This window comes from Equus caballus, chromosome 27 (assembly GCF_041296265.1).
Source record: "Equus caballus isolate H_3958 breed thoroughbred chromosome 27, TB-T2T, whole genome shotgun sequence".
In the NCBI taxonomy this organism is placed as follows: domain Eukaryota; kingdom Metazoa; phylum Chordata; class Mammalia; order Perissodactyla; family Equidae; genus Equus; species Equus caballus.
Genome location: NC_091710.1, coordinates 21,306,397 through 21,331,365, shown reverse-complemented (window position 1 = coordinate 21,331,365; position 24,969 = coordinate 21,306,397). Strand labels below are relative to the sequence as shown.

Genomic DNA, 24,969 nt, shown 5'->3' with positions numbered 1-24,969 from the left:
TGGGAATAAGAATGGAGGATGAGGAAATAGCAGTAGCAGAAACCACAGTCAGACAAATCCCCACCATGGCAGGAAACGCCAACTCAGCAGGTCGTGGCAGCCAAACCCACACCCAAGTGTGAGAGGCGGCCCATGGAGCCACGGGGCCTGAGGACGGGACGGAGCCCCAAGCTTGGTTTCAAGAGCTTTGTGTGCTCACTGCGGCAGCAGCACCAGGAGCAGGCAAGACAGCGAGGAATATGGAAGTTTTACTAGGAAGCCCTGAGACAGGAAATGAGCCACCTAATTTATATTTCTACAGTACTTTACAGTTTAGAAAGCCCTTCCGAAGACACCAACACCCTGAGTGTGACCTGCTCACTTCCTGAAGCTGGTTGGGGACCGAAGCAGGACGAGAACAGCCCACTGAGTCCCACAGCTGAGCTTTCTCTGCCATAACAGAGCAGAGGTCTGAGCCAACGCTGCACTCAGTCCTCACTCGCAGTGCGCGTCCCATCCCCTGAGGCCTTCCTGGCCCTGACCTCATATCCAGCGCCATCACCCAGCTTCTCTCAACACACAGCACAGCGCTGTGCCCCCAGCCCTGGCCTCCAGCCCCAGGCCTGCCTCCTGCCTAGCCGTTACCTTCAAGAAGACCCGACGGCGGACCACCCTGGTGGAGATGGTCTCCTCGTCGTCACTCAGGCCCTCGCTCTCCCCCAGCTCCTTGTCCAGCTCCTGGTGGATGTGCTTCAGCACAAAGCACAGGGAGCCCTTGACAATGTGCATCACGTTCTGACAGCTGACCAGGAAGAAGCCCAGGAGCACGAGAGTGACCAGGAGTTGGGTGATGAAAGTCCACATCCTCACCTCCTCCTCACCAGCCCGGCCCTTGGGGGACCAGCGGACCCAGGGGATCTGGTCGCTGGGGAGGTCCAACCTCTCATTCTCCTCTTGGACTCCTGTGACCCCCTGAGACCCCTTCCATTCTTGCCCCTTGGCCTCCTGCTTTTTCTCTCTGGCCAGGAGACTGACCGGCCCCTCAGTAGAACTGCCTGCCTGAGTGCCCTTCTACGGAGCAGCCCCAGGCTCTGCCCTCATGCCTGGGTGATGTCAGACTGCGATAATTTTAGCTCCCCAAACCAGCTGCTGGGGCTGTCCAACTGGGCTAGAAGGAAGCCGGCAGGTGCGCGTGTCCCGGGCACTGAAAGCGCATGTCAAAGTCACTGTGTGCACTGAGTCCCGCCCCGTCCCGCTCTGTCCACCCCAAGAGCTTGAAGGGGGGCTTGCCCCCTCACCTCTCCTGCCTGCCTGCTCCTATGCGAACTGAGGCAGTTCTGCCCAGGGTAATTTTCTCATTCAGGGACTCTAGAAGACAAAGTGTCCGAGAACGTGGCTACTTGTGTGTTTCCCTGGGGAGGGATGCCTGCTACTGCCGTCATCAGAATGACAGCACTCCCCCCGCACCTGTGCAGATGGGACTGGCTAATACCCTGGAGAGTTAAAGGTTTATTTCAAAAATAGCCCCGGGACGACTGATTTTCTCAGGCCCAGCCAAAGGAGTGCGGCAGGGTCCAGCACAGGTGGCAGGGCCACCTGGAAGCCCAAACAATTCCCATCAGCCCCATGCGCCCTCGGTGCCCCCTTTACTGGGCACGGCGATCCTAAATGTAAGTGTGTAACTGGTGTGTCTATTTAAGGCCTGTCCTTAGAGGCTGTCCCCAGGCTGGGCTGTCAACGCCCACAAGCAGGACCCACACGCGTTACAGTCGCCTTTACAGAGTAGATTCACAGAGGCAGCCACAGCAGCTGTGGCTGAAAGGAATCCACTTTGGGGATCAGGCTGTTCCTCTTTGAGTAGCAGCCCACGTGGCAGAGAGAACAAAGATCTGGGACACGGCTAATTGACCTTGCAACTCCCTCCTGGTGGGGGCTGGGGGAAGCCGGTACCTCTGGGACCCAGTTTCCTCCCCGCAAAACAGAGATTAGAGTGCTCTCTCCCCACCCCGTTCTCGAGAGCGCTGGGGGCATCATGGGGTTTCCGAGGAGTCCCACGACGAACCCTAACAGCACACACTTACCACCACGCACACCGCTCCGCGTGGTTCTCGGTGGTTCCACATATTACCTTGGTTAAGCCTCACGACAACCCTACCATGCAGGATCTATGATTTTGCCGTTCAACACAAAGGGAACGGAGACACAGAGATGTTAAGTAACTTGCCTCTGTGAAAGGGTAAATGAGAGTCTGATTTCAAACTCCCATCCCTACACAATACTGCCTCACTTGAACAAGAGAGCACCTGAAACACAGAGGCCACAGCCCCGCAACGGAGCTGGGTGCCGGAGGGCGTTCGGTTTTGGCCCAGCCAAAAAGAGACCAACTTCAGATATTTCCACCAGGGTCCTCCTCAGTGACTGGGCGGCTTACAGTCACTTCAGGTCCACCTCCCAAGCCCCAAATTACGAGGCATCTCTCTATCCCTCTCTTGCTGTTTTCAGAGATTCACTGGAAATACTCGGAAATGGGTGTTTTGCAAACTGTCACCTTAAATGGGCCTTGCTATCATCCCTGGGGTCCCTTGAGATGATTCAGACAATGGCTCATCCACGCCACTCTGTCCTGTCCCAGGCTGGGGAGGGGTTAGACGTGGTGGCCCGCACACTCACTGCCACTGGGAAGCAGGAGATGGGGCCCTCCTGGCCTTGACGTCGGCCTCTCTGGGCCTCAGTTTCCTCATTTATAAACAAGGCAGCTGGGCTGTGTGACCTAGACTGTTTCTCTCGGGATCAGCAGGGCAGTCCTGTTCTCTCCCCCACTCCCTCCTCACCGAGCTGACAGCAGAGGTGGTGGAGAAGAATGCTCCTGGTACCCTTCTCGTCCCCAGGGTTCTGGGGTGCACACGGGCTGGGAGCACCGCCCTCTGGGTATGCTCCTGCTCCCGGGAGAAGCGGGTGCCGAGGAACAGCCTGTGGCAAAAAATGCTGGGTGGGCTGGGGTTAAAAATGGACGCAGCTGCCTGTCCTGTCCCAGGCACATACTTGGCAGGGGAGCATTCTAAATAAAACCCTGTTTAATTCCTAGCAGTTCTTTACAGCCAGCAGCCCAGGACCATGGTGCAGCCAACCCAGTCTTGGGGTCCCAAAGGTGCCTCCCAGGGCTGAGGTTCAGATGGGGGAGGGGAGTGAAGAGAAGAAAGAGCAGAGACGAAGGAGAGGGGGAAATGGTTCCTGGACGAGCAAACAGTGCTGCCTGAACGGTAAGAAACCCAACGAGACACAGAATACATCGTTTATGTACACATCAAAAATACACATGCACCGCGCCAGCCCTGGGGCCTAGTGGTTAGGTTTGGCACACTCCTCTTGGGCAGCCCAGGTTCGGCTCCCGGGTGCAGACCTACACCACTCATCTGTCAGTGGCCATGCTGTGACGGCAGCTCAGATGCAAAATAGAGGAAGATTAGCAACAGACGTTAGCTCAGGGAGACTCTTCATCAGCAAAAAACCCCGAAAAACAAAAAACATATGCACCGAACAGCAATGCAAATTTTATAAAAATGCATACATTGAAAAGACACACATTAATAAGACGTCTGGTATTTGCTTCAAAATAACATGGAGGGAGAGGGAAAGAGGGGGTATAGAGGAAAGAAGACTGGCCACCAGTGGGTCATTCTGGAGCCTGTGTGGTTTGCGCGTGCTAAGTTAATGTGCTACTCTGTTTTTGTATTTGTTTGCAATTTTTTCATAATAAAAATTTTTTCAAAAAATGCATTAAAATGGTTGTCTATGGAAATGGGGAGAGGCAAGAGAATGGGAATGGGGAGTGAAGACAAAAGTGAATACACAAAATGAGTAAAGTAGAGTAAACTGGAAGTAGGGAGGGAGGAAGAGAGGACGGGGCGGAGAGAGGAGAGCGGCCTAGGGGGACGTTCTCTCTACCCACCTCCTGCTTCACTTGGTGAGCCTGCCACAGAATCAGAATTCCCCAGCCCGATGAACCTTGGTGATAATCTATCACTGCTCACTTACCAGTGAGGAAACTGAGGGGCTGAGGAGAGAGTGGCATGGCCATCGCCACGCAGACCAGCGTTAGCCTAACACCCAGTTCTCTTGGCTCTAAGCCCTTTCTAAAACATGATGGAAAAAGAAAAACAAAACCGTGGCTTTGGCATCAGCCAGACCTAACTCAAAGCCCACCTATGACCCTGTGACCTTGGGCAAGTTGCTCAACCGTCAGCTGCCAGATGGGAGTAACAGCTGAGAGCTGGGGCAGGTGTGAGGGTGATGACGGCATAGCTGTCGCCCCTCCATTCCCTCGGGAGAGGTCGAGGTAGGAGGTAGGTAAAGACCTTGCATCCTTACTTCTAGAGAAAGTGAAGGCACCACCGCAAGTTTTAAAGAAAGGAAACAGGCTGGGCTCTGGGCCTGAGTGAGAGAGAGGCCGCCCTAGAGCCTCAGGCCCCAGCAGGCGCCCCTGCGGCTCTCACCTGTACCACCCCGGAGAAGGTGCTCTCCGCCTCCTGCACCCATTCTTGGTGGCCTTGTCGTCTCCGTTCCCGGTCAGCCTGGGGGCTCTCAGCCTCGGGCTGCTCTATCCGCAAGTGCTCAGGTGCAGACCCCAGGACCTTCTCATACTCCTGAGACCCATGGGGCTCCAGCCCTGGGACGGTGGTGACCGCTCTTTGCACTGAGTGCGAGCCTTGCGTGGTCTCCTCTTGCCGGGAGCCCTGTGCAGCATCTTGCAGGTATGAGACAATGGAGCCTTCCCCATCCCAGTCCTGCAGTCTGGGGTCCGGGAAGAGAGAAAGAACACTCGGTCACCCTTCAGTCTCTGCTCTCTCAGACACTCTCCACCTCCAGAGCCCTGGCTCAGCCAGGACACGTCCTGTATTGCCCACCTGAGGGGCAGGAGAGCGTGAGCAAATCACACAGCTGATTGCCCTGTCCAGAGAGGAACAAACGGTCCATCCATGCTGTCCAGGTGGAGAGGGCCACGGATGCCAGTACCACTGTCCCCTCCCTTTGAGTGGCGGCTCCCTACTCTGGGCACCCGAGGCACTTGGCCCTCACTGATGGTCGAGTCATCCAGGGCTCCACACCCGTCATCTTACCCACCTCCCCTCCAGCCCTCCAGGACACTCACTCGACAGTCCGCCTCTCAGGACTCATCTGACAAGGTGTTCATGCTCTCCCCCTGGAAACATGCTCTTCCGTGGCTTCCAGGACAGTACACTTGACTGGTTTAACTCCCTCCCTCTCTGGCCACTCCTTCTCAGTGCCCTTCATTGGTTCCTCCTTATTTCTCTGATTTCTGAACACTGGAGTGCCCCAGGGCTCAGTTCTCAGACCTCATCTCTATCTCTATCCACTTCCTCAGGGACCATTCAATCCATGCTCACACCCCGTCTACAGGCTCCTCATGCCCAGATGCATGTCTCCAGCATCTCTGCCTTCAACTGCAGATGTGTAGCCTACCACCTCCTCAACACTTCTGCTTTGGACTTCCAACAGGCATTTCGAGGACAGCGTGGTCAAATCCATGCTGACGATCTTCTCCCCAAACCTCTCCTACCTAGTCTTCCCCACTGCGGTAAATGCAGTTTCATCCTTCCAGTTGTCAGGTCAAGGATACCAGTGAACTCTTTGACTCCTCTCTTTCCCCCACACTCCACATCTTATTTGTCAGCAAACCCTTTTGGTTCAACTTTCAAAAATATATCCTGAACACAACCAAACACAACCACTTCTCGCCACCACCACTGCTACCATCTTGGTCCACACCCTAGTGGACTCTCACCTCTTAGGACATCCCCCTGCTTCTACTCCTGGCCATGTCTGACTATTTTCCAGGCAGTTGCCAGATCACCTCACTCCTCTGCTCGAAACCCTCTAATGGCGCCTCATCCCACCCAGTATATACCAAATCTTTCTAGGACCTTAAGGCCTGACATGTCCGGCCCCATTACCTCCCTGACCTCATCTCCCTCAATAATTCTGCTGAAGGCACAACGACCTTCTCACTGTTCCTTGACTGGGCCAGACATGCTCTATCCAGGGCCTTTGCACTAGCTGGGCCTTCTGCTGACTGTCTCTCCTCAGGTATTCACCCAGCTCACCCCCAGATTCCTTTAAGTTTACTCCAAAACCACTATCTCAGGCTGCTAGGCCACCCCGTCTATAATTTCAACCACCCCCTCTCCACACCATACACACCTCCTATCCAACCCCCTTCTCTGCTTTATTTTTCTTTTTAGCACTTATTATCCAGCATTTCTCTTTAATTACTTTTATTCACTTTATCTTGTTTATTGTCCGTTTCCCCAGCAGAATGTAAACTTCTTGCAGGTGGAGATTTTGTCTGTTGTTCAATGCCATATCCCAGGCACCCAGGCACTGTTCCTAGATGCCTGGCACAGGGGAGGCACTCAATGCATATTGTTGAGTGAGTAAACGATATCTGTCTATCCCCACTGGGAGGATGACCAAGGACACAGAGCCCAGCTCTGAAACATACCATGGCTCAGCACTCAGGCCTTCTGGCTCCCTATCTAGTGACCCTGCTGTTACTTGGTGCTGTGGCCAGCACCCAGTGAGCATGTGATCAATGCTGGCTGAACGCATGGCCATCACAGCTTGTTGGAAGAAGGCCTCTCTCTAGTGAAATGCCAGGATTTCACTTGGAATCCTCACGGGCTTAGTCCATCCAATTCTCCCCAATAACCAAAGGTTTGTTTGGGAAGCGAAATGAACCCTTGCTGTCCCATCTGCTAACGACTCTCTTTTCCCTCCTGTATTCAGGCCACAGAGAGTAGGCCCTGGAGCTTCCGAGCCGGCCTGAGGGCAGCGTGGATGGGAAGAGGAAATGATGACAGACTTCCCACAGCTTGACCTGACTGGAGCTCCTTGGGTGGCCACAGCCTTCTGGGAGCGCATGAAACACCTCGCTGCTTTAGGGAAAGTCCAGGAAGCACAGCGACATGGAGGAAAGGGCCGCTGCCACTCACTTCCTGTGCTGGTCCAGAAAGGCCAAAATAATGCCCATCACAGGTCTGTGTCCTCTCCCTCTCTCCCCCTAGGCCTCCTCTGCACTGAGCACAGCGCCGGGGGTGTGGTAGGGGTCCACTGCAGGGCCGTGAGCCGGGCCGTGGCCTGAGGAGTCTCAGTGTCTGCAGAGGTGCTGCCAACGCTGCTCCCCCATGGCCCGCACAGGACCAGCCTTCCCGTCACGGGGAGCTTGTGAGGAGCCAGCCAGGGGAACAAGCAGCTCTCGACAGCTGATAAGCCTTGTCCTGTCCCAGATAAGCCCACCAGCCTCACTCTTTCAAAGGGACTAAGCAGAACGGGCACCATTATCAGCCCTGTCTCACGCAGGCTGTGACTGCACGAATAACTTCCCCGGGCCCTGGTGCCTCCAGGTTTCTAAATATGGTCTTCAGCAGTCAGCGCACAATGGCGACAGGGCCTGGAGCACCAACTCCAGCCCCACTTTAGGGACGTGGCAGCACCGAGTTTTACAGTCTCTCTCCTAAGCACGCTGTTCCCTGTACCAACACTCTCAGCCTCTCTCCTGCTGGCCATGCCCGGGAGGGGTCTTGGGGCGGGACCGGCCTTGCAGATCACAGCTCCTCTCTTACATGACAGAGGCCTGAGTTCAGCTGGGCGGCTTCAGAGGCAAGTTAGCGCCATCCTCAATTTATGTGCTCCGGGGCACTCAGAACACAGGGTCAGGGCGGCAGCATCACCTAAGAATGCCCTCTGTGCTCACTGCCAGGCACCATCTCCCCCGGAAGCCCAGAAAGACGAAAGGCCTGCTGCCCTGGCAGCCCAGCCCTTACCTGTCCTGGCTCGTCTCCATCACCAGACTCACGGTGGGGGATTCTGTGATGTGGGCTTGTACCCTCTGCTGGCCTGAAACAAAAGACACTTCATTCTCTGAGTCCTGCCTCACACCTGTTGAGTCCTCCTGCCTCTCATGACCTGGCAGCTTCTCTTCTGACCTCTGACCTTCCTTTTGTTCAAGAAAATCGGTAAAGCCATTTGTAGCATCTGAATCCACTGTGTCGTCCTCTACGAGGTCCAGAGAGCCCAGCGTGGGGCCCTGGAGTCCCTTGGAGAGCGACCCCTCCAGCTTCCACTCGTGGCTGGTGGCATCAGAGTCCTCGGCCTTGCTGCACTCCAGAGAGGAGTCCTCAGCAGTGACCAGGGAGGGTGTGAGGCCCGCAGACCACACCTGCATGTCAGACATCTCCAGCATGGCGTCAGGATCCATGACCACCAAGGGATTGGAGTCTATCATGGCCACCTCGTTCCAGTACTGGTCTGCACGCAGCGGAGAGGAAAGCGCGTAGTGCAGGGAGGCAGGGGACAGCAGCTCGTCCTGCAGCGAGGAGTAACCTGGATGGGCAGACAGAGGGCGACATGCTCCAGAAGCGATTTTTGTCACACACGCTTACGTGCAAGTCCACGCACACGCACACACAGGCACAGCCATAGATAGGCATGCACATTCTGGGCAAGGGGCTTTCCAAGCTCAAAGTCCAATGCTCAGGCCTTGGGGCTGCTGCCCCGGGTACCTGGGCAAGAGAAATAATACTCTGAGTTGGATGGGGGGCAGCCAGGGAGTAGGGGTGAAGAGGAGGACTGCTGTGCTGGATGGCAAAGAAAGAGATTGGAATTCTTTGTTATCCAGTTCAGAGCGCTACGTGAAGAGGCCTTGATCCAAAGGACTTGTGCTCCACCCTGTCTCAAATCAGGTGAGAGCCCCACTTCTCGAAGGCTGGGCAGAAAGAACTCCTGCTCTTTCTTTGCTCAAGACTTCCCTTTGGCACAGTCCTTAGAGTCTCTGTCAGGAATGTACCTTAAAGGGAGGGACCAGCCCCCAGAACCAGGGTCCGTGATCAAGGTGCCTTGGAGGGTCTCATGGGGTAAGCTGAACATCCACAGACCTTGGTGCAGTGGTCAAATGGGAAACCATTTGGTTTGAGATGAAGTAATTTTTCCTCGAGTTGTGGAATAGTTCCAGAAACTCTAAGTAATCTAAAGTGGCACACATGAGTTTTCTTTTCTTTTTCGTTTTTTTTTTTTGCAGGGAAAGAGTTGCCCTGAGCTAACAGCTGTTGCCAATCTTCCTCTTTTTTTTTTTCCTCCCCAAAGCCCCAGTACATGGTTGTATATCCTAGTTGTAAGTCCTTCTAGTTCTTCTATATGAGCCACCACCACAGCATGGCCACTGACAGATGGGTGGTGTGGTTCTGCACCTGGGAAGTGAACCTGGGCCTCTAAAGTGGTGAGCGTGGAACACTAACCACTAGGTCATCAGGGCTGGCTCCACAGGTGGGTTTTCTAAGGGTTCAAAACAGGGGGCCAGTTCAGGGGGCACCAGGAGGAGCTAGGCACACCTGCTGGCACTTCAGGACTCTGCCCCGAGCAAGTCATCCCAGCTCCAGGTCAGCAGTGACCCGGAGGAATCAGAGCCAGCTGGCTCAGGCCCCCAGACGCATGGCCCCATGGTCAGCACAGCCTGTCATCCATCTGTTCTTTGCTGCCTGGCTTAGACGGGAGTCCCTGCTAGTTTTCTGGGTGGCTCTGGTACTAGCTCTCTGATGTTCAGAAGTGACCAGGAACCCGAGTGAGAGGCACATGTCAGCGTGTGAGAAATTTGTGTGCGAGTTGAATGGGCAGTGTTCTGTCAGGTGACTCCTCTGCTCTCCTCTATCCAGGAATGAGGGTCCCTGAAATAGGAGAAAGAGGGCCTCTGACTCCCCTTCAGAGCAGGTGCCAAGCTGTGGGCGGGAGAAGGGAATAGAAGACAAGATTCTCCATTCGGCTGAGCTCGTCTGGGGAGCCAGGGAGCAGGTGTGTGCCTACCACCTCTGAAAACGCAGCAGGGCCAAAGGAGGACACTGGGTAGGGTGGGGCCACCCTCTGCCAGGTCTCTAGGGACCTTCCTGCCATGCAGAGAGGCCCCTAGCCTAGAGTCCTGCCATTCATTCCCCGCCACATGCATCCAGCTCTTCCCTGGGCTCAGCCTTTCTTCCAACGGGCCTTCCTCATTCCTAGCTCTGGGCCTCAGCTCCTGCTCGCCCATCTCTTCTCTACTTTTGACAATACTATCTCCAGTTATCCTCATTCACTCACTTGTTCAACCAAAAAATATTAACTGAGGTCTGATTACATGCTAGGTACCATGCTAAAGGGTTGGGGATTAGAAACACACACACAATAAGACGTGTTCTCTTTGTCCTCTTTTTCATGACCATTTCCTATAACTTCAGCTTATCTTGATTTCTCCCATCTTTGAATCTGTCCTGTGTTCCCTCACTAAGCTATTCATGGAACTGTACACTCTTTGAGGGCATCAATGGTGTCTACCTTTTCCTCTCACTTGCCTGGAACAGGATTCGGAATCCATTGGCCCCAGGGACTAGTGCAGAGCTCTAGAGAAGTGTGAGGGAGACACAGGAGCCAGAACAGATGGCTTCACCCGTATTTAGTAAAACCACAGTTGCTAATGATTACACGTGTGCTCAATGTAATCATGCTACGTGCTCAACACATCCTCTCTCTCAACCTTCCCAGGAGAGTCTTATTCCCGATTGATCTCTACAAGTGTTCTCCCAAAATCAGAAGGAGGAGGAGACCGTGAGGTGGTGTGGTGGCTGGTGGGTAGGATGGTACAGTGGCGGAGATTAAGGGAATCCCCTTTCACCTCTGGCCAAACTAGGAGGAACACGGAAGAGGTGGGAGAGTAGGAGAAATGGGTGGGTCAGATCTTACCACAATATTACCACCAAGACATTGCATGTGAAACTTTGACCTCAGGAACTGGGAAACCAGGGGGAATGGCCTGCAAACCTTCCATAGAAATCTCTCCAGATATATAGGAACAAAACATCTTAGAGTCAAGTGATTATTTTCCTTATTATTATTCTCGAAAGCATTATTATCTTATTTCCATTATCAATCAAGCATCTATTTTGTGAAAAAACATATCTAACAGATTATTTTTAATTGTTACAACAACCCTACAAGAAAAGTAAAGTAGAGGTTTAGTAAGTTGCTTAAGGCACACAGTAAGAGTGGTCTTTTCACTAGATTTTGCCATTAATATCTTTTTAGGATAGCTTTATTAAGGTATAGCTGACATACAATAAATGCACATATTTAAAGTAGATAATTTGATAAGTTCTGACAGGTATACAACCATGAAATCGTCACCACAAGGACAAGAGGGGACGTTCATCATCCCTGAAAGGCTTCCTCACGCTTCTTTGTAACCCTTCCTTCCGCCACTCCATCCCCAGGTGACCACTGGTCTGCTTTCCATGTGAGTTTGCATTTCCTAGACTGGTAGATAAATGGAATTATACAGTGCGTACTCCTGTTTGTCTGGCTTCTTTCACTCAGCCTAACTATTTGGGTGTCATCCATGCTGTTACATGTATCAATAATTCAGCCATTGTTATTGCTGAGTTGTAGTCTACTGGATGGATATACCACAGTTTATCCATTTGCCTGCTAATGGATATTTGGATTGCTTCCAGTTTGAGGATGTTACAAAGCTGCTTGTCTGTTTGGACATATGCTTTCTTTTCTTCTGGATGGAATGGCTGGATCATATGGTGGGTAAGTGTTTAACTCTTTAAGAAACAACCAAAGTGTTTCCCAAGCTATTTCACTAATGACTAATGATTTAAGCATCTTTTCACGTGCTTATTTGCCATTGGTATATCTTCTGAGTTAAGCATCTGTTCAAATCTTCTGCCCCTTGTAAAAACTGAGTTGTCTATTTTCTTATTATTGAGTTTTCAGAGTTCTTTATATATTCTGGATACAAATCCTATATCAGATGATTATTTGCCAATATTTTCTCCCAAGCTGTGGCTTGTTTTTCATTCTCTTAACAGTGCATTTTGAAGAGCAGACGTTTCTAATTTTGATGAAGTCTAACTTATCAATTTGTCCTTTTACGGATTGCGCTGTTGGTGTTCTATCTAAAAAGTCTTTGCCTTACCCAAGGTCTCTAAGGATTTCTTTTATGTTTTCTTCTAGAAATTTTGTATTTTTATGTTTACTCCTAGAAGTTTTTATATTAGGTTTTACATTTAATCTATGATCCATTTTGCATTAATTTTTGTATAGGATGCAAGGTATGAATCCAAGTTCACTTTTGCATATGAATATCCAACTGTTCCAGCACCACTTGTTTGAAAGATTGCTCTTTCTCCACTGAATTGCCTTTGCACCTTTGTTAAAAACCAGTAGTTCATATATATATATATATATATATGTGATTCTATTTCTGGGCTCTATTCTGTTGCACTCATTTATCTATCTTTATGACAATACCACACTTCAATTACTGAAGCTTTGTAATAAATCTTGAAGTCAGGTGGTGTCGATCCTCCAACTCCATTCATTTTCAAAGTTATTTGGGATATTCTAGGTCGTTTCCATATGAAATTTAGAACCACTTTCTCAATTTATACAAAAAATCCTACAGGAATTTTGATTGAGATTGCTGAAATATATAGATCATTTTAGGGAGAAGTGACAACAATATCAAGGCCTCTGACTCATTAACGAGACGTATCTCTACATTTCTTTAGGTGTGCTTTAATTCCTCTTGGTAATGTTTTGTAGTTTTCAATGTATAAGTCTTTCACATCTTTTATCAGATTTAGCTCCAAGTATTTCAATTTTCTCAATACTATTATAAATGGTATTCTTTTTTAAATTTCAACTTATAATTGTTCATTGCTAATACATAGAAATTCGAATGACTGTTATATATTGGAATTGTATCCTGCAAGCTTACCAAACTCATTTATTAATCACTTTTTGTGGATTCCATTGGGTTTTTATATAGGCGATCTTGTTGTCTGTGAATAAAGACAGTTAACTCCTTCCTTTCCAATCTAGTTGCCTTTTATTTCTCTTACTTGCCTGATTGTACTGGCTATCACCACTAATACAATGTTGAACAGAAGCAGTGAGAGTAGACATCATTGTCTTGTTACTGAACTTAGAGGCAAAAAATTCAGTTTTTCATCATTAAGTGTAATGTTAGCTTTAGGTTTTTTGTAGATGCTCTTTATAAGGCTAAGTGAATTCCTTTCTATTCCTACTTTGCTGAGGGTTTTCATCAGGAATGGTTGTTGGATCTATCAGATACTTTCTCTGCATTATTGTGATGATCATATGATTTTTCTTTTTTAGTTTGTTAATATGATTAATTATACTGTTTGTTTTATGGTTTTTACTCTTTTAAATCTCTTAAGGTGTGTTTTATGACCCAGAATGCTGACTGTTTCACATGAGCTTGAGGAGAATATGTATGCTCCTGTTGTTGGATGAAGTGGTCTACAGATGTCAGTTATATCCAGGTGATTGATGGTGTTGTTGAGTTTGACTACGTGCTGACTGATTTTTCTCCCTGCTGGATCTGCGCATTTCTAATGGAGGGGTGCAGAAGTCTCCAACTGTAGAGTGGATTCACCCGTTTCTCCTTGCAGTTCTATCAGTGTTTGCCTCACACAGTTTGATGCTTTGTTGTTAGGCGCATACACATTGAGGACTACGTCTTCTTGGGAAATTGACCTTTTTATCATTATGCAGTGCCTTTCTTCATCCCCGATAACTCTCCTTGCTTTGCAGTCTGCTCTGTCTGAAAATAATATAGCTACTCCTGCTTTCTTTTTATTAGTGTTAGCATGGTATATTTTTCTCCATTCATTTACTTTTAATATATATATGTGTCTTTATATTTAAAGGAGATCTCTGTCTTTTAATTGGTACATTTAGACCATTGACACTCAAAGTGATTATTGATACAGTTGGATTAATATCTACCATATTTGTTACTATTTTCTATTTGTTGCCCTTATTCTTTGTGCCTCTTTTTGTCCTCCATTCTTTTTCTGCCTTTTGTGGCTTTAATTGAGCATTTTTATGATTCCATTTTCTCTCGTTTCTTAGCATATTAATTATGCTTCTTTTTTTAACTTTTTTTAGTGGTTGCCCTAGAGTTTGCCATATACATTTACAACTAACACAAGTCCACTTTCAAATAATACTATATCACTTCATGGATTGTGTGAGTACCTTATAATAACAAAATAATCTAATTCCCGCCTCCCGTCCCTTCTATCATTGCTGTCTGCTGTCATTCATCATTTGTTTCACTTATATATAAGCATATATAAATATATGTATATACGTGTGTGTGTGCGTATGTGTACACATGGTCCCCAGCTTGATGTTTAGCTTATGATTTTTCGACTTTACAATGGTGGATTCATGAGAGTTCAGTCTGTCATTGAATTGCACAACTCTGAAATGAGGTCAGCTTTGGGATCCATCTTACTTCAAAGATTTACTGAAGGATGAATATGCCTACATTGTAATGGGCTGTTTTGGTTTTTTTCTTTTACTTTTGAAATATACACACACACTTACATAAATCATCTTGCAAAATAACACTGTGTCTGTGAGTGTGTGTAAAGGCTTCTACCGCTTTAAAAAAATCTTTGAAAACCTGATCTTGTTCAACTTCTTACTCAATACATTTTCAACTTAATGGTATTTTCAAGTTGTAATGGGTTTATCAAGACATAACCCTATTGTAAGTTGAGGAAGATCTGTATATATGTATGCATATGAGATATATATATATATAAGCATGCATAATTAACTACATTGTTACTATTATTATTTTGAATAAATTGTTATCCTATAGACCAACTAAGAATAAGAGAAATAAAAGTTTTCATTTTCACTTAATCTTTCTTTCGTGCTCTTGCCCAGTTTACGTAGAACCAAGTTTCTGACATATTATTTTCCCTCTCTCTAAAGAACTTCTTTTAACACTTCTTGCAAGGTGAGTCTGCTGGCAAAAAATTCCCTCAATTTTTGTTTGTCTGAGAGTCTTTATTTCTCCTTCACTTTTGAAGGATAATTTTGCAGGATACAGAATTCTAGGTTGGTATTTTTTTTCTCTCAACACTTTGAATATTTCACTCTATTTTCTTCTTGTTTGCAGGGCTTCTGAAGAGAAGTGGGATGTAATTCCTATCTTTGTTCCTCTAAGGTAAAGTGTTTTTTCCCTCTGGTTTATTTCAGGATTTTTTAACTTATATTTGATTTTCTTTATATTTGATTTGAAAATAGCCTAGGTGTAGTTTTTTGGCATTTATCCTACTTGGTGTTTTCTGAGGTCTCTGGATCTGTGGGTTGGTGTCTGGCATTAATTTAGAGGAAATTCTCAGTCATTATTGTTTCAAATATTTCTCCTATTTTTTTCTTTCTTCTATATCTGGTATTCCCATTATGTGTATGTTACACCTTTTGTAGTTGTCCCACACTCCTTGGATAGTCTATTCTGTTTTTTTCGGTCTTTGTTCTCTTTGCTTTTCTACTTTGGAGATTTCTCTTGAGATATCCTCAAGCTCAGAGTTTCTTTCCTCAGTTGTGTCTGGTCTACTAGTATGCCCATCAAAAGCATTCTTCATTTTTGTCCAAGTATTTTTGATCTCTAGCATTTCTTTTTGGCTCTTTCTTAGAATTTCCACTGCTCTGCTTACATTGCCCATCTGTTCTTACATGCTGTCTACTCCATCCATTAGAGCCTTCAGCATATTAATCATAGTTGTTTTAAATTCCCAGTCTGATAACTCCAAGATCCCTGCCATGTCTGGTTCTAATGTTCGCTGTCTCTTCAAATTGTGCTTTTCGTCTTTGGTATGTGTTGTAATTTTCTCTTGATAGCCAGACATGATTTACAAGGTGAAAGGAACTACTGTAGACAGACCTTTAGTAATGCAGTGGTGAGGTGTGGGGAGCGGGGAAGTGTCATGTAGTCCTGTGATTAGGTTGAGACCTAGGTCTTTTAGTGAGCCTGTGCCTCTCGACTGTGAACTTCACAAGTGTTTTAAATTTATTTTCCTCTACCTTAGATGGGAAAAGATGGCTAGAGTGAGCTGGAGTTGGGTATTTCCCTTCCTCCAGGTCAGTTAGGCTCTGATAATACCCCCAGCATGTTAAGCTCTAGTTAACTAGTTTCCCCTGAGGGCAGGCCTTGTTAAGAACAGAGTACCCTGGCATATTTCAGTGGTTCCTTTTCTCCTCCCCCAGCCGGAAGCACGAGGGGATTTTTCTCTGATATTTACTGTGGGAACCTGGTCCAACTCCTGGAGGTAAATCTCACAAAACTGTGAGGGCCCCACTATGCCTGGACCCCCCTGGAGCGTTTAACTCTCAGAATTGTCCACACTGAGCCTCCAGCAATCTGTTAATCACAGTCCTGGTTTTCCAAGCCAGCACTGGTTCCCAGGTGGTTTCCCCTTGTGAATCTCTGTCCCAGTAAAGTGATATTCTCTGTATTCACCAGTCAGACTCCCCAATTTGGGGACAGCAGTTCGTTCGGTGTCCTCGCCTCTCTTAAAGATCCTAGAAGAGTTGTTGATTTTTCAGTCTGTTCAGTTTTTTACCTGTTAGGTCAGAGGGTCGACTCCCAAGCTGCTTACATGCAGAACCAGACACTGATTTATTTTAGAATGTTAAACCTCCCTTGTATTCCTGGGATAAACCTCACTTGGTCATGATGTATTATCTTTTTTACATAGTGTTGGGTTTGATTTGCTAAAATTTAGTTTAAACTTTTTGCATAAAAGTTCATTTTTCTTGTAATGTCTTTCCCCCCCAATATCAGGGTGATGCTGTCCTCATAGAATGATTGGGAAGTATTATGTCCTTTTTAATTTTATAAACGAGTTATTTCTTCCTTAAATGTTTGGTAGAATTTGCCAATGAAGCCATCTAGGCTTAGAGTTTTCTTTGTGGGAATGTTTTTTAAGTATAAATTTAATTTCTTTAACATATATAAGGCTATTCAAGTTATTTATTTCTTCCTATGTGAGCTTTGATAGTTTGTATCTTTCAAGGAATTTGCCAATTTCATCTATGCTTTCAAATTTACTGGCATAAAATTGTCAATATTTCCTTATCATCCTTTTACTACTTATAGAATTTTTAGTGATAGTACCTCTCTTATTCCCAATGTTGGTAATTTTTGTCTTTGCTCTCTTTTTCTTGATCAGTCTGGCTAGAGGTTTATCAATTTCATTGATCTTTTCAAAGAACCAGATTTTGGTTTTATTGATTGTCTCTAGTGTTATTTCTGTTTTCAATTTCAGTGATTTCCATTCTGTTCTTTATTATTTTCTTTCTTTGGGTTTAATTTGTTCTTCTTTTTCTAATATCTTAAGGTATAAGTTCCAGGTGCAATTGAAAAGCATGTACATTCTGCTGTTATTGGGTGGAATGTTCTATAAATGTCAATGAGGTCACGTTGGATGATAGTGTTCAAATCTTCTATATACTTACTGATTTTTCTATTTGTTCTATCAATTATTAAGCGAGGGTATTGAAATCTCTCACTATAACTGGTTTTGTCTATTTCTCATTGCCATTTTCTCAGTTTTTGCTTCATGTATTTTAAAGCTATATTACTAGATGTATAAACATTTAGGATTGTTTGCCCTCTTGATGAACTACTTATCATTATGAAATTATTTTCCTCCTCCTTGGAAATATTCTTTTTTTTTTTTTTGAGGAAGATTAGCCCTGAGCTAATATCCGCTGCCAATCCTCCTCTTTTGCTAAGGAAGACTGGCCCTGAGCTAACATCTGGGCCCATTTTCCTCTACTTTATATGTGGGATGCCTACCACAGTGTGGCTTGATAAGCAGTGAGTAGGTCCACACCCAGGATCTGAACCGGCAAATCCCAGGCCACTGAAGCAGAGTATGCGAACTTAACTGTTATGCCCCTGGGCCAGCCCCCCTCCTTTTTTTTTTTTTTGCTGAGGAAGATTTGCCCTGAGGTAACATCCACTGCCAATCTTCCCTTTTTTTTGTCTGTGACCCATCACCACAGCATGGCCACTAACAGATGAGTGGTGTTGGCCCCCGCCTGGGATCTGAACCCAGGCCGCTGAAGTGGAGCATGCCAAACTTAACCACTAGGCCACCGGGGCTGGCTCCCTGGTAATATTTTTTATTCTAAAATCTACTTGTCTGATATTACTATAACCACTCCAGTTTTCTTTTGATTAGTGTTAGCACAATTTATCTTTCCTCATCCTTTTACTTTTAAGGAATTTGTGTTTTTATATTTGAAGAGCATTTCTTATAGGCAATATATAGTTGAGATTTACCTATATATCCAGTCTGACTATCTCTGCTTTTTAATTGGGGTATTTACACAATTTACATTTAACGAGATTATTAATATGGTTAGCTTTAAGTCTATTACCTGCTAATTTCTATTTTTTTATTTGTCCTATCTTTGTTTTCTTTTTCCTCTTTTTATGCCTTCTTTTGGATTAATTGAAATTTATTTATTATGATTCTATTTTATCTATTTTGATGGAGTATTAGCTATAATTCTTTATTATTTTAGTAGTTGCTAAAATAGTAGTTTATGGGGGCCGGCTCCGCGGCCGAGTGGTTAAGTTTACGTGCTCTGCTGCGGCAGCCCACGGTTCAGATCCTGGGCGCGGACATGGCACTCCTCATCAGGCCACGTTGAGGCGGCGTCCCATGAGCCACAACTAGAAGGACCTGCAACTAAGATATACAACTATGTATGGGGGGCGGGGGAGAGGGGAGTTGGGGAGATAAAGCAGAAAAAAAAAAGATTGGCAACAGTTGTTAGCTCAGGTGCCAATCTTTAAAAAAATAAATAAATAAATAAAATAAAATAGTAGTTTATGGAATATATCCTTAACCTATCACAGACAACTCTGAAGTGATATTATACCGCTTGGCATATAGTATAAGAACCTTACAAGAGTATAATTCCATTTTTCTCTCTTTTACTATTGTTGTCATAGATTTTCCTTTTACATATGTTACAAACGCTTTACTGTTGTTGTCATAGATTTTCCTTTTACATATGTTACAAACGCAACTCTATATTGTTATTTTGTTTAGTCAGTCAGTTATCTTTTAAAGAGATTTAAATAATGAGAAAATAGTGTAACTAAAGAGAAAATTCTGGTTTTTTCCCTTGCAGTTGACATTTTTGGCACTTGTTCATCCCTTTCTGTAGATCTGTACTTCTGTCTAGTATCATTTTTCTTTAGCCTGAAGGACTTTTTTTTTTTTTTTAACATTGCTGGTCACATGGGTCTCCTGGTGATGAATCCTTTCGGCTTTTGTATGTCTGGCAAAGTCTTTTTTTGCCCTCATTTTTGAGAGGCATTTTTCTGGGTATAGAATTCTAGGTTACTTTAGAGATGCCCTTCTTTAAAGATGTGGTCAACTTTAAAGACGTTGCTCCACTGTCTTCTCACTTGCATTGCTTCCAACGAGAAATCTGATGCCATTCTTTTCTTTGTTCCTTTGTACATAACGCTTTTTTTCTTTGGCTACTTTTAAGACTTTCTTTATTACTGGTTTTGATCAATTTATTTAAAATGTGCCTTGGCATAATTGCTTTCATGTTTCTTGTGTATGTGGTTCATTGAACTTCTTGGATCCATGTGTTCACAGTTTTCATCAAATTTGGAACATTTTCAGCTATTATTTTTTTAAATATTTTTTTACTCCATTCTCTGTTGGGAATTCTAATTTCACAAATACAAGGTTGCTTGAAATTGCCCCATAGCTCACTGATGCTTTTTAAAATTTTTCTTTTCTTCTGTGTTTCATTTTGGAGTTTCTATTGCTATGTTGTCAAGGTCACTAATCTTTTCTTCTGTAATACCTGTCTAATCCCACCCAGTGTATTTTTCATCCTATGTATTATAGTTTCATCTTCAAAAGGTTGGTTTGGGTCTTTTAAAAATATCTTCCATGTCTTGACTTAACTTCTTGAACATCCGATATACAATTATAATAACTGCTTCACCATTCTTGTCTGCTAAGTCTAACATCTGTGTCAGTTTTAATTGATCGATTTTTCTCCTGATTACGGGTCACGTTTTCCTGCTTCTTTTTATGTGTGGTAATCTTTAATTGGATGTCACACATTGAAGTTTACCAAGTTTACCTTGGGTGCTGGATATTTCTGTATTCTTATAACTATTCCTGAGCTTTGTTCTGTTATGCACTTATGTTACTTGGAAATAGTTTGATCCTTTTGGGTTTTGCTTTCCAGGTTGAGTAGGCAGGGCTGGAGCACTGCTCAACCTAGGGCTATTCTCCATTTCTGAGATGGGACTCTTCTCTGTTCTATGAACGATCAGTCTCAACCAAACTCTGCAGGGGAGCCTCTGAAGATCTCCAGAGTCCTCTGTCTGTGCAGCTGTCTCTGCCCTGGTATTCTGTCTTGGGAACTCTAGCTGCCGTGATCTATCTGGACTCTCCACTACTCCTCCTCAACCCAGGGAGCCTTCTTGGATTTCCCTTCCCTGTGCCATGACCTAGAAACTCTTCCCAGGCAGTAATCCAGGCAATTGTAGGGTTCACTTCATTTATTTCCCATGTCTCATGGATCACTGTCCTTTGCTGCCTGATGTCAAATGGCTTGAAAACTGTCGTTTCATATAGTTGTCCATTTTTTAGTTATTTCAAGCAGGAGTTTAGTCCCTGTTACCTCATCTTGGCCAGAAATAGAATGGATCTTAAACAGCCCCTTGGTTACGGCCCGATGAACATTCTGACACTCTCAGGAAGACTTGCTCATGACTGGGAAAGGGAGCTCTACTGGCCACAGGACACCTGAGGCTCATCCTTGTGTATCCTTTGTGACTTTTCCACCTTGAAACTTCCATGGTGTTCATTTTAATGGAATTTCACCCAAATGAAAATGTGTCTGTGAAGAGAACTCATGCACACCCTCTCCCAGGACTTCCTGTCTGATGTTTACCCTAAAGCCCCTCCCTTGGTAACAGTATTTAGGGGCTATGCCTCACTGCTCCCTCTCAGTCTCTAGAGGACCCCACTAATCCACCCACACCCCCACAAGCTTGGCTCTGAGGCTGTAGGTGGCCTTACTCAGTGTAGGTGGGGACTACTACTAACTTGGAGCAATGCTCCCTGAGGCCTGAGCACAGCCTCATGAGTACCGTCTCACAAGGTCTAGGGTGGACTAGACCATAATAAGGTCTGCTGAGTCCCTTAAGTTAAGTTTTCAAAGCCTCATGTGGCCCTGCCATACCTGGGTCACCGACCCATCCTTCAGTCTAGAGGTCTCTCCTCTGGGGTTGCATTTTGGGGAACTCGGGTAAAAGCATCCATACATACTGCTTTGGGGCAGAGCACAGTCCAGTGGTCCCCCCCACACCCCCAGGTCTCCCCTCATCTCAGGTTATCCCAGGGGGTCTGTCCTAACCCAGACAATGATTACTCTACTAGTTTAATGTCAGTAGCAAGTCAGACAAGTTGTCGACAGACAACCTACCCTCAGACAGAAGCCACAGAAGCCACATTTCGCTAGCTGTATTCATTAAGACTTGATAAAAATAAAATGCGTTTATTTCTAAGTAGACATTAATATGTGCCCAATGGGGGCCAGCCCGATGGCCCAGTGGTTAAGTTCGCGCACTCCACTTCAGCGGCCCAGGGTTTCGCCGGTTCAGATCCTGGGCGGGGACATGGCACTGCTCATCAGGCCATGTGGAGGCGGTGTCCCACATAGGACAACCAGAGGCACTCACAGCTAGAATATACAACTATGTACTGGGGGGCTTTGGGAGAAGAAGAAGAAGAAGAAGAAAAAGAAGATTGGCAACAATTGTTAGCTCAGGTGCCAAAAAAAAAAAAAAAAAAAACCTGCCCAATGTATCAAACCAAATGGAGCTGACAAGCATACCCATACTGGAGATGTCCATTTTTTCCTGCCATGTGAGAAATCTGTTTTATTTTCAGGAACGTGCTATTGCTTTGCTTTATAGGTAATTTTTTTGTTCATGTTTACTACCCAAGCGCCCAAGCTAGTCCCCTCCTGTGCAGGAGAAGCAAACTGGCCTTTTGACTTAAACCCTCTTCTGCTCAGGCCGCTCCAGGTGTACATGGAAAGAGGAGCTGGGAAGGGAGGAAAACAGACCTCAGGTTCTATTTTCCTGACACCACAGAGCAACCACTCACTGCCCTTAGTCCCCATGGCTTCCCAAGGAAGCTCAGACAAGCAGAGAAACAAGGTAAAGCACGAGGGAGGCAGAGGACGACCGTGCCCATCAGCACAGAGGGCTGGGTGGCCCCAGGACAAGCCATCATGGCCCTGCCCAGGAGAGAGCCAGGGAAACCCCAGGAGGCTGTGTCTCCCCACCCTTCCACCTCTGATCCCTCCTGCTCCTTCTTCCAGGCCAGAAGGGCACCCAGATGTGGGATGGTCCTCCTGGGACAGGGAAGAGGGCAGGAAAAACACACAGAAGCCTATTGTGGTGCCCAGAAAGGCAGGATGGGCCGAGCTGGGCGCCTGTTTCTGAGTGTCTGCTCAGGCCGTGGGGGACTGTGAGTGTAGGACACACAGCCTGTGTCCGTCGGGGACCTGCTGGAGGAAGGGGTTCAGAGGCGGCTGGCGAGGCTGGCCAGAGAAAGCAGCACTCAGCCAGTGACTGTCTACAACCAAAGGAGGAGAGGAACCCTTTGTCAACTCAAGTTAGATCATGTTACTTTTTTGGTCCAAGCCTCCAAAGGCTTTCCGTCTCACTCCAACTACAACCCCATGTCCTTAGGACAGTCCGTAAGAGCCGGCCACCTGTGCCCTCTGACCCCTGCTCCTGCCCTTTCTTCCTCCCTCCTGCTGCCCAGCCCCTCGGGCCCCTCAATGTTCTATGAACACACCAGGCACAAGCCCCTCAGGATCACCGCATGGCTGCACGCTTGTCTGATGCCCTCTCCCCATGCTGACATGGCTCATCCCCACATCTCCTTCTAGCCTTTGCCACCCCCTCCCACCCTACTACTCAGTCCCCCAACCCCAGCACTCTGATCCCTCTTACTCAAGTCTTTTTATTTTTTTTTTTTTTTGAGGAAGATTAGCCCTGAGCTAACTACTGCCAATCCTCCTCTTTTTTGCTGAGGAGGACTGGCCCTGAGCTAACATCCATGCCCATCTTCCTCTACTTTATATGTGGGACACCTACCACAGCATGGCTTTTGCCAAGCAGTGCCATGTCCACCCCCGGGATCCGAACTGGTGAACCCCGGGCCGCCAAGAAGCAGAACGTGCCCACTTAACCGCTACACCACCGGGCCGGCCCTCAAGTCTATTTTTTCCCACACCACTTCTTGTAAGCTGCTAGCACGTTAGATAACTCACTGACATATTAGGCTATCGTCTGACTCCAAACAGAAGGGAAGCTCCATGAAGGTACAGTTTTGGGGTTTTTTTGTCTTTTGACTAGTGCTTTATCTCCCTTGCCTAGAATAGGCCCTGGCAGGTAGAAGATGTTAGAAAAATATTTGCCAAATGAGCTGACCCACTGAAACAGAGCCCCCTTCACCAGCGCCAGGGCGCACACACACCCCCAGTCCACACAGGGATTCAGAACTCTGTTTAGGCCTTAGAGTCTCTCGGCCTGCCTGGGGCTGCGAGCTGCGGCCACCGAGACGTTCATAAATGCCTGGGTCTGTAACTGCCTTCCTAAAGAATGGTTATTGTGGTTAGAACACTTAACATGGGATCTATCCCTCTGACAGATTTTTAATTGTTGTAACTGCCTTGTTTATACTCATGTAATTCCATCAGCCTGTTGTCCCATAGGTACATAACCAGGGCACAAAACCCAAAATGTGCTGATTTGACTTGATTGAAACAGCGCTGGGGGTGTTAAGAAACCCAACCAAGCGATCAGTTAGACGTAGAAAAGGAGGAGAGTTTTGCCACGTGGATTTCCCGCAGTTGGCAGCATTCCTCGACCGCCCTCCCTTCTTTCCTCTGGGAAAGGGAGCTGGTCTATTGAGCAGTCCCCACAATGCTCCAGCCAGGTCCCCGAGGGCCGTGGCCACTGCCTTGCAGCCTTTGCACCGATCTGAAGAGTGAGCAGTGCATGGTACGCAGCCTCCCCTGGGAGCAGACAGCCCCCGTGCACACTCGCACACACATGCCTGAGACGCGTGGAGGGGCAGGGCTGGGGGTCTCTCAGGACATGCATCTGTGGAGGCTGACGGCTTTCAGACCTCTGGCCGAGGTGGAGACAGCGGAGACAGGCAGTGCGAGAGAACGAACGGACCAGAGGTCCAGGTGAGGTCAGAGGTGGCAGAGAAAGGCAACAGGACCTGATCAACAGAGGATGAGCCCTGCACCCAGGGCCGCTAGACAGCCATTTCAGGAGACACAGGACACAGGAGAGAGAAAGGAGTGAGGGGCTCGTGTGCACAGGCTCCACCCGGTGGAAGAAGGCCCGGTGCCCAGCCCAGCCTGGACCCGTTCGTGGCACATGTCCCGTGCCACAGGGGCCACACAGCGCACGCATGTGTGCATGGCCCTGGATGGCCATTAAACTAGGAGCTCGGGGAGGATAAACAGCAGCCATGCAGCTGTCAGGGTGATATATTAGTCACCAGAGGAAGGGAGTTCACAGAATTAAATTGTTTTTTTCAGGGTCTGTAAAGACTTAGGGATCTGATCCAACTTGCTGATTTTAAAGAAGAGGAGCTAGCTCAGCTGCACGTGCACTCCAGAAGAAGGAAGGGCCCAGAGCGCCGGCCTCGGCTCCCCCCCGGGGCGGGGCCTCGGCTCCTTCGCAGCGCCCGCTGGTCAGAGAGGGGGCAGAGGAAGGGGAGGGGGGCGGTCCGCAGCCCCGGCTCCTTCGTGCGGCCGGCGACTTCCACTGCTGCTTCGAGGAAAGTGGTCCTCAAGAGGCAGCAGTCGGGGTGCTGAGGGCAAAGGTCAGGGCCCCCCCAGATGCCCCGTCACACTGGGGGCTCTGTGCCATGCTGACCCACATCAAAGAGTGAAGGGAAAGAGATGGGGTGAGAAAAAAGGGAGAGAGAGAAAAGGAGAGATTGGACTCAAAAAAAAGTGACGCGCTCA

The 24,969-nt window shown here is 47.1% G+C and overlaps 1 protein-coding gene across 16 annotated transcripts in view; it reads right to left on the bottom strand.

Moving 5' to 3' along the window:
* ANK1 (ankyrin 1) overlaps window positions 1-24,969 on the bottom strand; it is a 207,559-nt gene that overhangs the window by 8,958 nt on the left and 173,632 nt on the right. For 11 of the 16 annotated variants that reach the window (XM_014736526.3, XM_070253376.1, XM_014736530.3 and 8 more), the window contains 2 exons: window positions 7,821-8,379; window positions 4,473-4,770 (listed from right to left, as the gene is read on the bottom strand). In XM_014736526.3, coding sequence (XP_014592012.2) covers window positions 4,473-4,770; window positions 7,821-8,379 — 857 coding nt within the window. Of the gene's footprint in view, window positions 1-624; window positions 1,414-4,472; window positions 4,771-7,820; window positions 8,380-24,969 lie in introns of those variants that run through there. The other 5 variants (XM_023630683.2, XM_014736535.3, XM_023630684.2 and 2 more) reach the window with 3 other exon arrangements.